The 15,770-nt window shown below is 38.3% G+C and overlaps 2 protein-coding genes across 4 annotated transcripts; one reads left to right on the plus strand and one right to left on the minus strand.

The window, feature by feature from the left end:
* The first annotated feature begins 1,539 nt into the window (after window positions 1-1,539).
* txlng (taxilin gamma) lies at window positions 1,540-9,702 on the plus strand. Of its 2 annotated transcripts, none has more exons than XM_066648106.1 (9): window positions 1,540-1,666; window positions 3,891-4,131; window positions 4,247-4,338; window positions 4,540-4,710; window positions 4,871-5,065; window positions 5,834-5,953; window positions 6,195-6,362; window positions 6,455-6,550; window positions 6,734-9,702. In XM_066648106.1, exons 1-9 carry the CDS (start codon window positions 1,601-1,603, stop codon window positions 7,046-7,048), a joined length of 1,464 nt encoding a protein of 487 aa, XP_066504203.1. In that variant the 5' UTR covers window positions 1,540-1,600; the 3' UTR covers window positions 7,049-9,702. The 2 variants fall into 2 exon arrangements, with proteins under 2 accessions (XP_066504203.1, XP_066504204.1); XM_066648107.1 differs by lacking the exon at window positions 1,540-1,666 and adding an exon at window positions 1,725-2,041.
* Window positions 9,703-10,048: 346 nt separating this feature from the next.
* rbb4l (retinoblastoma binding protein 4, like) lies at window positions 10,049-15,629 on the minus strand. Of its 2 annotated transcripts, none has more exons than XM_066647268.1 (12): window positions 15,440-15,629; window positions 14,169-14,313; window positions 13,901-14,046; window positions 13,408-13,581; window positions 13,179-13,294; window positions 12,933-13,093; window positions 12,563-12,689; window positions 11,901-11,978; window positions 11,122-11,198; window positions 10,916-10,973; window positions 10,699-10,809; window positions 10,049-10,619 (listed from the first exon to the last, which is right to left on the minus strand). In XM_066647268.1, the coding sequence occupies exons 1-12, from the start codon at window positions 15,453-15,455 to the stop codon at window positions 10,551-10,553; spliced, it is 1,278 nt and encodes a 425-aa protein (XP_066503365.1). In that variant the 5' UTR covers window positions 15,456-15,629; the 3' UTR covers window positions 10,049-10,550. The 2 variants fall into 2 exon arrangements, with proteins under 2 accessions (XP_066503365.1, XP_066503364.1); XM_066647267.1 differs by having other exon boundaries at window positions 13,408-13,584.
* Window positions 15,630-15,770: the final 141 nt, after the last annotated feature.

Here is a 15,770-nt window from a genome sequence, read left to right on the forward strand (position 1 = left end):
CTCTTTCTGTTCTTGGCACTGTTTCACTGGAACATATTTCTGATTATATGAGTGCTTTGAGAAAAATAAATAAATCAAGAATATGTGACATGGAGCTGTAGCTCAAACCAGTGAAACGGAATCACATCTGAGGTGCTCTGTGAAAACATTTCTGACAACACTATTTCACACTTATTTGTTTAACATCACTTTTCCTCAAAACACTAGGGCCTTGCAAATTAGTGAAATTGGTTCTTTTAAGAGCACTCATTGCTGACAAAGATATTCTTTTGAGAACACACATCATGTATTACTATAGAAATAAACAGCCAGTTGAATGCAATGAGCCAAAGGTCAGCCATCAGACACAGGGTATAAATCCCTCTAGTATGTTGTGGAGCAGTGAAATAGCAATGGCACATATTCTCCCTTTTGGTTGTGTTGTACCGGCATTAGTAAACCTGAAACAGCAGTTCATTCATTCATTCATTGTCTGAAACTGCTTATCCAGTTCAGGGTTGCGGTGGGCCCAGAGCCTACCCGGAATCGTAGTTAGGACTGTGGGAGGAAACCGGAGCACACACACACAGGGAGAACACACCAAACTCTTCACAGAACAGTCACCTGGAGTGGAACTTGAACCCACAGCCTCCAGGTCCCTGGAGCTGTTCAACTTGGACACTACCTGCTGTGCCACCGTGCCGCCCAGCATCAGTACATAACCTTACTAATGCTCATGGGGCTGCATTCAATCAAATAATTGCAGTGTGTTCCATATTTAGTGTAAAGTCATTCCTATCAAAGACATTCATTATGACAGAATATACGTTTTTGTGCTTCTACACTGGTTAATTTTTGAAAAGACCCTTAAAGTCTCCATCTGGACGTCAATGGTATCCCCTTTTATCCAGCACTTGCCACTACTGCTGCAGCTGACAATCAGAGATTAAACATCACTCTGAGAGTCAAGAGTCAGCAAACTTTTTAACAAACATACAATTTAGATTATGCCTCAGTGGGATTTATTTATTGAGCCCTGCTAGGGATTTTTTCATAACAAAATTAAAATATGCAAATGGTTGAATGCGTGCAAATTATTTAAAACGCAAGCCTCAGTGAATCACCTGGAGCTTGAAAGCCTCACCCAACAAGCTTATAACAAAACAAACTATTAAAATCTGAATCCACAGAAGACAAGCAGTTTTAAACCAAAAAGTGTGAGTTATATTATACTCTTTAATTTGCTTAAGATATACTTTCTAGCTTGAACAACACAACAGAGACATGATACAGACATGGTAGAAAACTTAATTTTCCTCGGAGGGAGTCTTTAAGTCAGGATTAATGCTACATTAATAAAATAGAATAAAATACACACACGAATATTCAATGGGAATTTAGTTAACTGGAGCCAGTAGCCTACACAGGTTTAACAAAGTTGACACCTGTAGATTAATGGATGTGAATGTACATCTACTCCTTTCTGGTTCACTATAAAAGATGACAGATAAAACTATTTTAAATGAATAAAAATGTATAAATAACCACTTTTTTAGGTCTGAAAATATAACACTTTGATGTTGAACCTGTTCTTTTGTCGCTGCATTTATTTCCCTGCTCAATGTTTCGTCACAACATGGCGACGTACTCAGGCGCCAGGGTCGATTTAAACACTGAAAACATTCAGGTAAGCTTAGGCTCCAGATTATTTCATATTATACCTCATATATCTGTTTTTATTAATTGCTTGTTTGCTATGCGTGCGGGGTTTATCTGAAGTGAAAACGGAAAGCTGCACTGGAAATACGCTGTTTATATTTAAAGTGGAAGAGGTTCTTGGCTTTATTTACGGAGGAAGCAGCTAACGCAACGCTAGCGAAACCTCAGACAACTCCTTCTAGATTCGTATAAACATTAATATCGATTGCTGCATTTAAGTCATAGGGTTATAATTAGGTTTTTGTGTGGTAATGAAGACGTGTGGATGTGGTTTGGTTGTTATTCTAAACGAATACTCGCCGTTAATTAAATAGCTACGCATCTGCAACATTACAGAACTAAGGTAGGGGATTTATTACCTAACGTTAACCAGCATTCAGATATGTCTCCTTCGCACTTTGTCTGACAATATTATTTATTTTTTCGGCCTGGAAAAAAACCCGGACTTGGCTTCTTATTAGACAGTAACGTTTTCGAATTTTCCGTTCCACCTTAAATGGTCCACAAAATATATTTGGACGCCTGCGACATTTAAGGTGGAACGGAATATTTAGCTTGAGACAACTTCACCTTCATTGCCTGGGAAGTGTTTTCAGGTACAAAGGTAAAAAAATGGGCTTGTCTTCTGCCTGTGAAATGTCAGGGATTATTATTATTTGTGTATTATTTATTTATTTGTTTATTTATTTGTTTGTTTATTTAAATGTATGTTTCAGGGCTTTTATTGTACCAACTTTGTCTGACTTATCAATTTTACACGAACGACTTTGACTGTGTCCCAGTTTATAACTAAAACAATAATAGATTACATAGTGAAGTTTAGGTGCATACTGTAAACAAGATAAATTGAATTGTGATGCTTTTAAACGGAGATGTTTTATTTGGACTGATTCAGCCATCAATTTGGACATGTCTGCTTACATGTATTACAAATTGACCAGTCGACTTAAATTTACTTTTTTAAAGCCCGATTTTCATGTGTTCCCGCGAAAAAACTTGCTTCCCCCCTGCTGCTGTCTTTTTATGGGACTTGAATTTTGTTGTCACTGCCCCATGTGGCTTCTCTTGCTGCTGTTTCTTTGCAGCACGTGGTGGGCTCATGTTAAACTAATCCTCTCCTTTTCTCAGCTCTTAAACCATTCTCATCATTAAGGCCCGCTTTCTACTCTTGTTTTTAACCTAGTCTTGTATAAGTATAATAATGTTTGGAAACGAATCTCTGAAAGTTGATCATTTTAGCCCATGCTTTGTAGTTGCTATATGATGTGAAACCTGCTCCATAGACAGGCAACAGAGCAGCACTAATTTATCATGTCTGTTTCCTCTGCCCCTGGTCTAGACTTGTTCTCTTTTGCCACAGGCTAAACTTAATATTAAATAACATCAAAAAGTCTGATGAGTACAGTTAGGGCAGAAATAGGTTGAATTTGACCCGTCTTTAATGGAATGAAAAGGTGTTCCACAGCCTGATCTTGTTTGCATAGGATGTTAATATAGTTGATACTTCTCATTTTGGCACGAGTCCCCCTTCGGCCATTAACGAAGCCCATAAAACCGCATTTATGTTCAAGAGATTGACATATTTAGGAGTTATTTCTAAGAAAAAAAATACTAATGCCTTAACAGTGGTTTAGATGCAAATCTACATCTCACATTAATTAATTTATTCAGTATGTGCCAATCTAAGGCTGTTATCTTCATTTGTCTCTTTGTTGTTTTGCCACAGATCAAAGGTTCTTCCTGGGGTTGGATGGATTTGTTCCTTAGGTTTATGACATATGAAACCCTGCCTATCTCAGTTCACCCTTTAAAAAAAAAAAGGGCAAAAAGTTTTATGTTAAAATGTAGGAAGATTCATCTTTAAAGAGCAATATCCTTCAATGGTTACCCTTTTAATAAGTAGTTCACACTCTTTGTAACTTCAAAAGTTAATGAGTGGAGATACCTGCTGTAGGCTGAGTATTTAGATATAACAGAAACATTTCACTGCAAACTGGCAGTTTAGTTCACAGTAAGGCCAGGAAATGAATGGGATGTTAAAAAAAATATTTATAATAATTGGGAATTTAACCTGTGCTGTTATTTTACACATTATGATTTGATTATGGTTAGCACATCAAAAGTTTTAACACAGATTTAGACCGTTTATATGGCTAATTACTTACCCTTAAATATGTTTGTTCCTTCAAAAGTACGGCCTGAAAACCATGGATACCACCGATGTTTGTGGGCTAGATGCAGCCACACGTGGAGTTGTTGAGGGCAGCAGTTCTCCTTCCTCTAAAGATAATCTTGAGGAGTTTGAGGGGCTAGTTAATACTTGCTGCAGTGAAGAGGTGAGAGGGGAAACACCTGGGCGAGAAGATTGTCACATTGATTCCCTCGAAGAAGAACTGGACCCCAGTGACCAGAACAAGGAGCAAAACATGTTTGGTAGGTGATGTCATCAATGTCTCATCCACATAGCCAACTGCATGGTCAAGCATAAACATAAGGTGAAACATTGACACCGGACTATAGACATGCTGTAAATCTTTATCTTCCATAGGGAAAGAGGTCCTGCTACTGATGCAAGCCCTTCACACTTTAGCTACCCCAGAGGAGAAACTTGCGGCTCTTTGTAAGAAGTATGCTGATCTGGTAAGAATTTGTGGCCTGTAAAAATACTTTTGTAGTGTTATTGTAGTATGCATACATATCCAGGTAGGTTACTGTTAGTTGAATGTAGAATACACGTGTAGCCCCTATGGATATGGTAAGAGTGTAGCTGTGGAAATGACTGCAGGCATGAAGACATGTTACTAAATATCAGGAACATAATGGAATCTTATTATCTGTTAGTTGGAAGAGAGTCGCAGTATGCAGAAACAAGTGAAGATCTTGCAAAAGAAGCAAACGCAGGTTCTCAAAGAGAAGATTCATTTGCAGAGTGAACACAGCAAAGCCATTCTTGCTCGCAGCAAGCTGGAAAGCCTTTGCAGGGAGCTACAAAGGCACAACAAGACCCTGAAGGTATAGTGCATAAGGTAATAGAACAGGAAAGACTGTTTTTTTTTTTTTTTAACAGTCTTTCTTGTTCTTTTAATTCCCAAACTGTCATGACTAATTTGAATAACTGTTATTATAAGTGAACAGAAGGTTTTTTTTTTTCCCTCCCCCGTTCTCTCCTTAGGAGGAGAATGCCCAGCGGTCCAGGGAATATGAGGAGAGGCGTAAAGAGGCCATGCTTCATTTTGGGATGACGCTCAATGAGATCGAAGCGCAGATGGAGCAGCACAACTTACACAATGCCAAGCTGCGGCAGGAGAATATGGAGCTCGCTGAAAAACTCAAGAAACTCATTGAGCAGTATGAGCTGAGAGAAGAGGTAATCAAACTAAGTCTAAAAAGACTGTGCAAAACTGTAAAACAGATGTCTGAGAATAAGTAACATATGCCCCTATACCCCCCACCCCCCACCCCACCAAACAGAAGAGTTGGTCAGATGTGTGAGGCACAAATTTAGAAAATGGAGAAGTGCATTTTTGAGACACAACAAAGTAGTATGCCATTTATTTGCAGTGAGCATTAGTTTTTTTCAGATCTGTTAGAATATAAATAATAAAACAATGATGAAACTTTTCACTGTGAGGAAATGTGTGTAAGAGTTTAAGCTTAACCAGTTCCAGTACCTTTCTCAGGGAAGCACAGTATTTATAGTTAAGGTCCTGACCGATTTTCAGCCTCACTATGCCTCACACAGCATAGTTTTGTAGTTCTTATAGTTATGCTGTATATATTTAGAAACTGCTAAAAGGAGTGTGATTTTAAAATCACAAACTGTTGAAGATACATGAAATGTGCTGCTGGCACATGTTTTAATCTTATTACCACTTGTTCCTCTAATAGGATTATGCATATATTGGCTACTTACTTTAGCTGGCTTAGTGCAGAAACCCCAAGAGCAAGGCAACATTCCAATGCATTGTATTCCCTTTTTAATAGTGAGGTAATGTGAACAGCTTTACAGGATTCCAGGGGGTCATTGTTTGAAATCGTGATGGATACTGATTGAACACTGTGTGATTAAAATGTTCTTTTAAAGCAAAGTAATAGACGACTAACTTGGATTTAAATGTGGCATGTTTCTCTTCAGCACATTGACAAGGTGTTCAAGCACAAGGAGCTTCAGCAACAGGTAGTTGATGCTAATCTCCAGAGGACAGCTGAACTGATGAGAGAAGTAGAAGAGAAGCAGCAACGAGAGAGAGAACTTGTAAATACTTGTTTTCTGTCCTTTATTTAGATTTTGAGAAAGACAGCATATGAGCACTTAAGGAAGTAAGAGATATACTGATAGATAATAGAATCCTAATGTGTTAGATATGTGTTCAGTTAACGATGTAGTTGAGCTGATTTTATTGATAACATCTTAATTATAGACCTATCAGTTTTTAATATTGTGCCACAACTTTGTAGGTAACTAAGTTGTTACTCAAACTCCCTTCCATGTTCAGCTTCTGAAAGATGCTACAGAGTCAAGACATAAATGTGAGATGATGAAGGAGCAGGAACTTCAGTTGAAGCAGCAGCTTACTCTTTACATGGACAAATTTGAAGAGTTCCAGACAACCCTTGCTAAGAGCAATGAAGTGTTCACCTCTTTCAGACAAGAGATGGAAAAGGTTTGCATCTCTTAAATCTTCGGGAGCTGTGGGACATTCTTCAGCTTTAGTGCAACTATAGTATTCTTATGTTACTGCTCTGTTATACACAGATGACCAAGAAAATCAAGAAGTTGGAGAAGGAAACTAATCTTTGGAGAACCAAATGGGAGACAAACAACCAGACCTTACTGCAGATGGCTGAGGAGGTGAATATTTTGAATAGCAATATAAGCCACAGTCTGGAAGTCTCTGATATATGGGCCACTCTTTGGATCATTTTTAGCCGTATTGTGATTTTCACATTAATCTGTGACTTGTCTCATGTTGAGAGTTCCTGTCTAGAAGATGCCTAGAATTGGATTTGCATATTCTTTTTTTAATTTCTGTAGAAAACTGTGCGAGACAAACATTACAAGGCCCTTCAAGGTAAACTGGAGCGCCTGGAAAAGCTGTGCAGAGCGTTGCAGAGGGAACGCAATGACCTCAACCAGAAACTAGGAGCCCTCCAGGGTCCAGCAAAGAATCCTGAAGAAGAGGGTACAGGGCCTCCTGACCCCCAGCCAGAGGAGACCTTCAGCCAGTCGTCAAATGCAGGAGTGGATGTAGAAGTAGAGGGAGAGATGGAATGTTTGGTTCCTGAAACGGAGAAGCTGGCATTTCAGCTAGAGAAAGAGTCAAACACAAAGCAGCTTTATGATGACTGAGGCACTTTTTTTTTCTTTTCTTGAGGTATATATTTTTGTGTAATAGATATCATAATTAAGACTTAAACACACATATATGAAAACTGCTCTGTACATTGGTGATTGGCTTTGTGATGAGCACTTTTTACTCGCTTTTTGTACCACATCTGTATTTTCTTAGGAAATTGTCAAGTGGCCCAAGGTGGCTAGAGCTTTAGTGTTCCATGCTTCATTTGTTTTGTGTTACCCTCCTTGTTGATCTGTGTTATGGTTGCAGATTTGAATTATGATAATGTAGCTCTCAGATCTGACATCTAGGACTGAAATATTTGGTCATTTGGCATAGCCAGGATGTAGTTACTAACCGACTTTGTCTAATTAACAATGCAATTAAGGGGCATTCCTGAATAATGAAGCGCTTAAGAGATCTATTCAGTTATAGTTGATGTGATCTTACAAATCACATTTGGGCTTTGTAGTCCAAGGACAGTCAGTCATTGGTTTGTTCTTCTGTTTACTTTTTGGGAGCTAAAGTCTTAAGTATATCATCTAGATATGTATCTTAATTTCAACTACTATACCTGTATCGTTTTTTCCAACATGGGATTAAGGGCTAATTTGACTTTTTAAAAGGCTGCTAATAACAGATTATGTGAAATGGTGGGACTACTTTGACACACAGTGTCAGACTGTGTCAAAGTCATAGACTCTGCAAGGCTAATTTGAATGTGGCTGCAGATTGACTTTTTATTTCTAATGCAGTTAAAAGCGATTAAGGATGGGCATTTTTTGTTAACGATTTATGGGGATTTTCTTTGAGAATACTACCACAAAATTCCATTAAGGATTTTATATGGTGAAAATTTAGTGATATTTGCATAAATCTTGTATTAATTGTTACTTGTGTGTTTAAAGGTACAATAAACAAATTTCCTATAAAACAAAAATATCAGGAGTAGGTCTAGATCAACGTTTTGACGGGTAGATGGGAAGAGTGACAGTGCTGTAATAGGATTCTTATTCAGAAAGGCAACACTTAAGTCATGTGGTCTGCCTTGTCACTAACAATGAGCCAGATTTGTGCAAATAAATTTACTACAATATTATTTTGAGTTCCACTTAACATACTTAGATTAAAGAGGTTTATGCCGAATGCAAAAGCAATTTCTTAGTGGGATACGTATAGAATAACTTCAAAAAAGTCTTTTAACCTATAGTTTAGCAGCAGTTGAAATGGGGGCAACTTATTTTCCTTGCAGTGGTGGAAGTTTTCTAGTGATTGCTTTTAATTTCAGTGACTTTGGCCCTGATGACTTGAAATAAGCATTTTGCAAATTCATACGAGGTTTGGTAGAACTCTACATGCCATCTATTACTTTTTTTATTTTATTTTTTTTGTCAGTAAAACTGCACATGCTACCTACTTGCTTCTGATCGATGCAACGTTTAGGTTTCAGAGACTGATGCACTGCTAATATACACAGCAAATGATTTCCACAACTGGAAGCAAAACTGACTGAAAAGAATCTGTTTTCAAAAGGGGCCTTGACATCTTTGATACTTTACTGGAAATGCTGAATGTGATTTTTTTCTTTTTCCTTTGGTCTAATTTTTACTATTAATTGTGTGATAAGACAAATGTACTTCAAGCATTATGCTGAAAGCAGATGCTAACCTTCAGTAGCTGTGAGCATTGTAGATGTTGCTGACAATGTGAAACGGTGTATAGAGAGCTGAACTCATGAATGTAGAAATGTTTCACCCATGTTGCCACTGTCATGCCTAATTATGCAGACGTAATAGGCACATAGCCTTACAATCCTCTGATAATTCCTTTGCTAGAATGAACCGGGAAAACAGGGTGTCAGGAACATGTTCCCTCAGGTCACTAAAGACTGACCTGCATGTCTGTGTTCACTGCAGACCTGCTGTCCATTCCACAATTCTTATTCGATTAAAGGCAATTGACATTCCAGTGCTTATGTTCCTACTGGACCCAAATCTGATGTTTCCACTGCCATTACAGTTAAAATGTGGCTCAGTGTGCAACGTATATCTGGTAAATTTGCTGGAAAACATTGGGATTTCTATTCAACCGGATCATCAGGGTCTTGGTTCACATTTTCTATTATTGAATTGGGACAATATATAGAAACATGGGCCACAATTTCTGAATATGGTAAATGGGGCGCTGCTACATTGTGAATCTCTAAAGAGGTAGATGCTCACCAGCATTGTGACACTTTAAGCAGTGCTTCATACCGCCATTGTCTAATTTTGCGATGTGAATGTTAATGATCTCTGAAGATCAGTTCTTCTTTTTAGAGGTTTTACCTAACTAATTATGCAGAGACCTCAATAATGCTTTTGAACCTCTCTTCCTCAAATTTGAACCGTGTAAACTCAATTGTATTTTATTTGCTGATTGAAAATATGGCTTTTTTTGGTACTGTTTGGTATTTGCTTTTCTTCCTTTTTTTAGCAGTGTCCCAGTCTGATTCTCAGGTTATGCAAGAAATCTACCTCTGCAGGTAAGACTAACTGTGAAAGAGGCTTAAGTCAACAATGCTTTGAGAATGCTTTCTCCCTTAACTCAGCCTGTCCTTTCTGAGATTGTATGTCATTGTAGTCCTGTCTTTCTTTTCAATAAAAAACGTTTTGTAGATTTTTCTTTAATACTCCCTGAGATGTTGTGAAGTGTTTTGTTTGAAATGAGCAGATTTGTAATACAATATATGAAATGATAAAAGCTTGGAAGGCATACAAGTCATGAACAGGAACACAATATTTTTGAAAAACTGCAATGTTAAAAAACTAAGGGTTCCTTTTCCCTTTTCATTTGCTTTGCAAATGAAAATACTGCCTTTGTCAAATGTACGTGCTTTAAAGCAGATGGTAAATTAATATTTAAATTCGCCCACGAATGCTCCCCCAAATAGACAGTGAGGATTATTTGCACTTTATTCCTGTGTAGAATAAGGTAACCGTTATCAACGTGTTAGAAATAGAAAATGAACAATTATTTTAAAAGGTATTACAAAATTTTTATTGCAGTTGACATCAGGCTGACGCACAAATTAAAAATGGATTGGATAACTGCCTTACTGGCTTCAGTTTGGGAGGGGAAAAAAAAAACTTTAACAGCAGTGTCCCTTCATCAAGTGCATTTTTGAAAGCAACACATTTTTCTCCATCACTGAAATCTCCTATATATCTCGTTCTTAAGAGCATTTGTAACAGGTTGTCAACAGAGGATGGCAACTGCCATTCAAGAAAACCTCTGATTGAAGGTGGAATACTTTTCTACACAAACCTGAAGTTCAGAGTGGTGAAAAAAAGAATACTAATGAGCAAAGAAAAACAATGGAATCCAGTAACCAGTATGATTGGATTTTGGTCCCTGGATGAAGTCCTGAAAAACAGCTGTTTCTTTCTTCGATGTAATCTGTCCAGGAGATGAACCTTGGCTGGATCCAGGTATTTATGGGATATTAACCCTGTTCTTCCATGTTGAAGAAAGAAATTATGAGGCCTGACTCTCAAGCTCTGAGGCAGGGGTATCTGGTTCTTCATCATTGTAGATGTTCTCTGCCTGAATGAGGAACACATTTATTTATAAGTAAAGCATCTTTTGGTTTGTGCTGTCTATCCACAATAAAATCAGTACTGACCATTTGCCAAACTTGCATAATATTGTCCTCAGAAACAGAGCAGATGACCCAGGGTTCGTTGGGATTCCAAGAGAAGTCTGAAATCTTTGCTGTGTGCCCACCATGAATGAACTGTCACAAATGAAAACCAAGTAAATCATACACTAGAGTAATGTATGTACGCTCATTTTAACACAATGAAAAAGACAGCAGTCTGAATATAATTTTGTGGTCTCACCAGTAACTCAGGAGGTCCATCCTCAGCATCCTCAGCAGACTGTTCCTCTCCGATTTTACTGCATGTCAAACACAAACTTGTGAATTACTTAATATACATTTGCATAGTAGCAGAATTGGAAGTTATCATTTAAAAAATACACCAAGAGTGAAACATGGCTCCACTAAGATTATATATTTAACTTAAACAGGAACATTATGGTTTACCTCAAATCCCAGACGTTGAGTCTTCTGTCTGTTCCACTGGAAGCCAGAATCGTCTCATTATGGGGTGACCATTGAACCTGCAACAAGTAACTCACTGTCAGCATAAGAATCCTAATACACTTATATGGACAGATGCATTGGGACACCAACATAGCTTTTATAACATCAATTCTAAAACCACAGGTGTTAATATGAAGTTGATACAATTTTACACATTGTGCAACGTTGCACTGTAATTTTACATGGGCAGCCACTTCATGGTTCAGTTGCTGTATTTCTTAAACACTTCTGTTTTTCAATAATACCACTCAAAGCTGATCATAGAATATATAGTGGGGAAGAAATTTCACAAACTGTATTGTTACAAATGTGGGATTAATGTACCATACTCAAGTATATTGAGCAAATTAGAATGACCAATTCTTTCTCAAATAATTAAAATTGCTTAAATGGAAGACCTAAATTTGTTGATTAGATGGTGTGCCCCAATACATTTGTCAATTGTGAACATTAGGTACTGCAAAATGCTATTATGAAACATCAATAAAAATATAGGTCTTTTATATATAAGACTGAAAGGTTGTTGGGGCGGTGGGAGTGAAGGAACAGCAACTGGCTGCTCGCCGCTCTGGGTCTGTTCACAGCCCCTAGTGCACTAGTGTGTGTGTGTGTGTTCACTGCCACAGATGATAATACATGTCGTTGTACAATGAAAATTAACCGCACACATTAATATATATACCTCAGCCTATATACATACACACGCATACATACATTACCTGAAAGATTTCATCTTTGTGCGACTCAAAAGAGTGAAGCTTCAGCTTCAAGTTACGTAGATCCCAAAGAGCCACAGTCTGTAGAAATAAATAAAACAATTACAATATCCTCCTGAGATATATTCATGGTAGTTTTAAAGTCTCAGAGACCACATTTTGATTTTTTTTTTGCATATATATTACTAAACCTGTGTGTCAAATGAGGCATTCAACAAAGTTTAAAAAGAAAACACAAAGCAGAAAATTACAAAACACTCTTCACAACCACCAAAATGACCTCTGTGAACAGTGTGAACTTGGTCTCAATATGTTAGTGAATGTGCCAGACATGTTTCTTTTTATTTTTACCAAAGGCGACACATACAGCCATGAGGCAGAAAAGCTCTGGGTTTTTCCTCAGAGTGAGACTTGGAATGAGCTTTGGGTTTACTCTGTGTGAGGCTTGAACAAGCTCCAGCACGAGGTTACCCAGAGTGGGAGAGGACGGAGCCACATTAGCCTTGATGTCATAACCCTGACCCATTTTAAGACCCGCCTATTCTACATAATGAGAAGAGATCTATACTGGTGAAGTATGGCAAACATAGTTTCCTATGGGCTTTAAGAAATGTATATGAATTCTTGAGTGTGTATGTACATATGGATGCTAGTCCTGTACAGACCTTATCAGCAGAGCCGGTGGCTAAGATGAACTCACTGTAGGGGTTGAAGGACAAGCAGTTCACCTCAGCTGTATGGGCATCCACAGAGTGACTAGGCTTAGATGTGTTGTTAGATCTTGTGTCCCAGCTAATGAAAGAATACAATATTTTTTCATTAGATCTCCCTGATAATGATAATGGCTACATAATGTTTACTGGAACAGTAAAACCTATCGGGCGATCATTTAAACTACTAGAGATAAACTTATAACAGCCTCACTTTCTTATACTATGAGAAAGACAAAACATGTGACTTGAAATTTAAATGAAATTTGACCCAGAAACATCTATAGAAATTGATGCCTACCTTACTAGTCAAACTAATACTCACATCATGAGCTTCTGGTCATCAGCAACTGAGCCAAAAAGTGACTCGTGGAGAAGGTGCCAGGACACATCCTCCACCACAGCAGTGTGGCCTGTGAAGATGGTCTTGGCGTCTATAATCTTTCCTTCCTTTGGAGATCCACTGATATCCCATAGACAGATTGTCTGCAGTAAATAAATATTTGAAAGTGTTACTCAGAAGACTGAGCTTAGTGACTTCTAATGTAAGCTATAGGCAATCCAAACTCACATGGTCATCTGATGCACTGAGAAGGTTTCCACTCAAGTTGGGGTTCCAAGACAAACCATAGCCTTCCTTCTGATGCCCTCTAAGTCTCAAGTCTGGACTGCATTCACCACTTGGGTCTACAGATAGAAAGACATTTTGAATTCATAACACAGGCCTCTTAAAAGAGAGTGAATCCTTCCATGTGAGAGAAAGTGAGGTGGAACCCATGCTAAATACATCTTAGACTCACCTGGTTTGGATGGATGTTTAGTGTAGTCAAAGACCAGCACATCTGATGTTGGGGTCTTCGTGGCAATGATGCAGGGGTTCTGTGGCATGTACCTCGCTCGGTTGACCTCTCCCTCATGATTGATCTTAATCTCAATCTCAATTTTGCCACTCACAGAGCCGAATCCACCAAACTCTGAAATGAGACACAGCAGAACAAAGATGCTTAGATGAATGAAAGATGCTTAGAATTGTTTGAATCTGATTAGTAGCAGCTGACTATTGAAACATATTTCATGCACAAATCAGTCTGATAGATCAACCAAAAAAGCAAAAGGTTTGTGCACTCAGCACAGAGATGATTCTTTCCGTCATCAACACTAACACCAGATCCACTTCTGACCAGCAAAGACTCAGCAAATGAACATACCTGCTGAGAAAACACACAACAAAGCCTTTAATATTCAGGATTACAAATCAGTTCATAAAAATTCACAATTATTTAAATCACAAACCTCCTTTTTCACTGTCGTAATGAGACGCATCAAACTGAGCATCATCATTGGGAATCTGAACACTGGCGATGACCAAATGGTTCTGCTCATCTGAAGTGTGTGTCCCCAACACCAGTCGGTGCACTGCATAGTCCTTTCCCTCTGGTCTATTGAAGGGATGCATATTGAAATCTTACTTGAACTTGCCATTTGCTTATTATAAGAAATGTTCTTGGAAAAGAATGAATTACATTAAGAAAGAGAAATGTGAAGGTGAAATGAGTCCAACCTGTTCACATCAGGCAACCACTGCACTGTTAGACTTGGCCACTCAAGGGCATGCGTCATGACCAAGTCATAGAGAAAAGGTGTATTTTTCTTCCATATTTTATATTCTTCGTTTATAACCCGCTCTTCTACAGCATCGTCATACACTGCAAATGAAAAGAATCAAAGATTTCCTTAAGACAAGATACACATAAACTGAGAGTCTTTACATATATCCCAAAATATCAGGTAGGAATAAGGAGAATAAGATTAGAGATCTCTAGAGATATCTAATGATGCAACAAATCTCTCACGGAAATAAACATGGATTTAATGTTGGTTATTTATTCTCAAAATGAGTTGAAATTAAATTTCAAATAAATTGGTGACAATAATCACGTTGCTACACAATATAGTGACAACCCTAGAGCTTGTTTTGGATGCAGACTGTTGCCTCACAAACATTAATAAATCAATCCTTTCTCAAAAGGTTTTTTTTTTTTTTCACACAGTCGTTACATAGCCACCTTAATGCATTACACTCTGTGCTAAGTCCAAGCCACATAAGCATGTGACAAACTGTGAAAAATGTGTTATAGTATGTATGCACTAAACACATCAACTCTGTGCATGGAGTCTGAAGAGAAGCCAACCACTGACCTATCAGAAAACAGTTTGTGGCTTCATAAAAAAAGGGTGAGCATCCTAGATGCAATGTTTAACAGAGCAGCCTGACTTGTCAGAATTAGAAACAGGACATCTGTCAAAAATGGCATCTCGCATTTCGCACTGAGGCTCTGGCAACTGTAGACAGGAGTACTGATTATAACAGAAGTGTTGTTTTAACTTCCTACACGTGCAGAAACTATACTAAAACTGATGTGCTAAATATGGCTGCCCCCATGATGGTACCCGTTCTATGTAGCATAAACGGGATTCAATCCCTAAAACCTTATTCCTCAACTTATGTAAGCTGCGCTAGAACACATTCTGTGGTAAAACAACTTTTTGCACTTTTAATTGAACATAGTTCTATGAAGCTTTCACCAACACTGACACTTTAACGTTATATTATTCTTTGTGGTTTGTGCTGCCTGCTAGCTAATGTTAGGAGCCCAGTAACTGTATTAATCCGAGAGGTATATAATTATTTTGTTTTTGATAGTTAGTTATGGTCTCTAGTTTTAACGCCATTAACACCGACACTAGCACAAACCCGCGGCGCCAAAATCCGAGGAGGTGCTAACGCACAGTTAGCCGCCAAACAAAGCGCACACTCCCGCACAACTTCACCTTCTTTATCCGCCATTTCTGACCGTTCTCGGTACAACGCAGAGCCGCAGAGGGACTTAACGCCTCGCTAAAAGTTTCCCTTCAACCAGAATGTGATATATTTCTTTCACTGTTTCACAGTGCGGAACACTTTCCTCTCCTCGCCCGTCCACAACGCACTGACGCCCGCAGGGTTGCCAGGTCCTGCAAAATAAATCTCCAGTCGAGCACAGTGTATGCAGACCAAAGCAAAGCACTTCATGGGCACTTCAGTTGCTGCTTCAGGTTTATGCCCCATAACCAGAAACACAAACCTTTTTAAAAGCACATTCTATTTGCCTTGGGTGTACAA

Source organism: Hoplias malabaricus, chromosome 16 (genome assembly GCF_029633855.1).
Source record: "Hoplias malabaricus isolate fHopMal1 chromosome 16, fHopMal1.hap1, whole genome shotgun sequence".
NCBI lineage: Eukaryota > Metazoa > Chordata > Actinopteri > Characiformes > Erythrinidae > Hoplias > Hoplias malabaricus.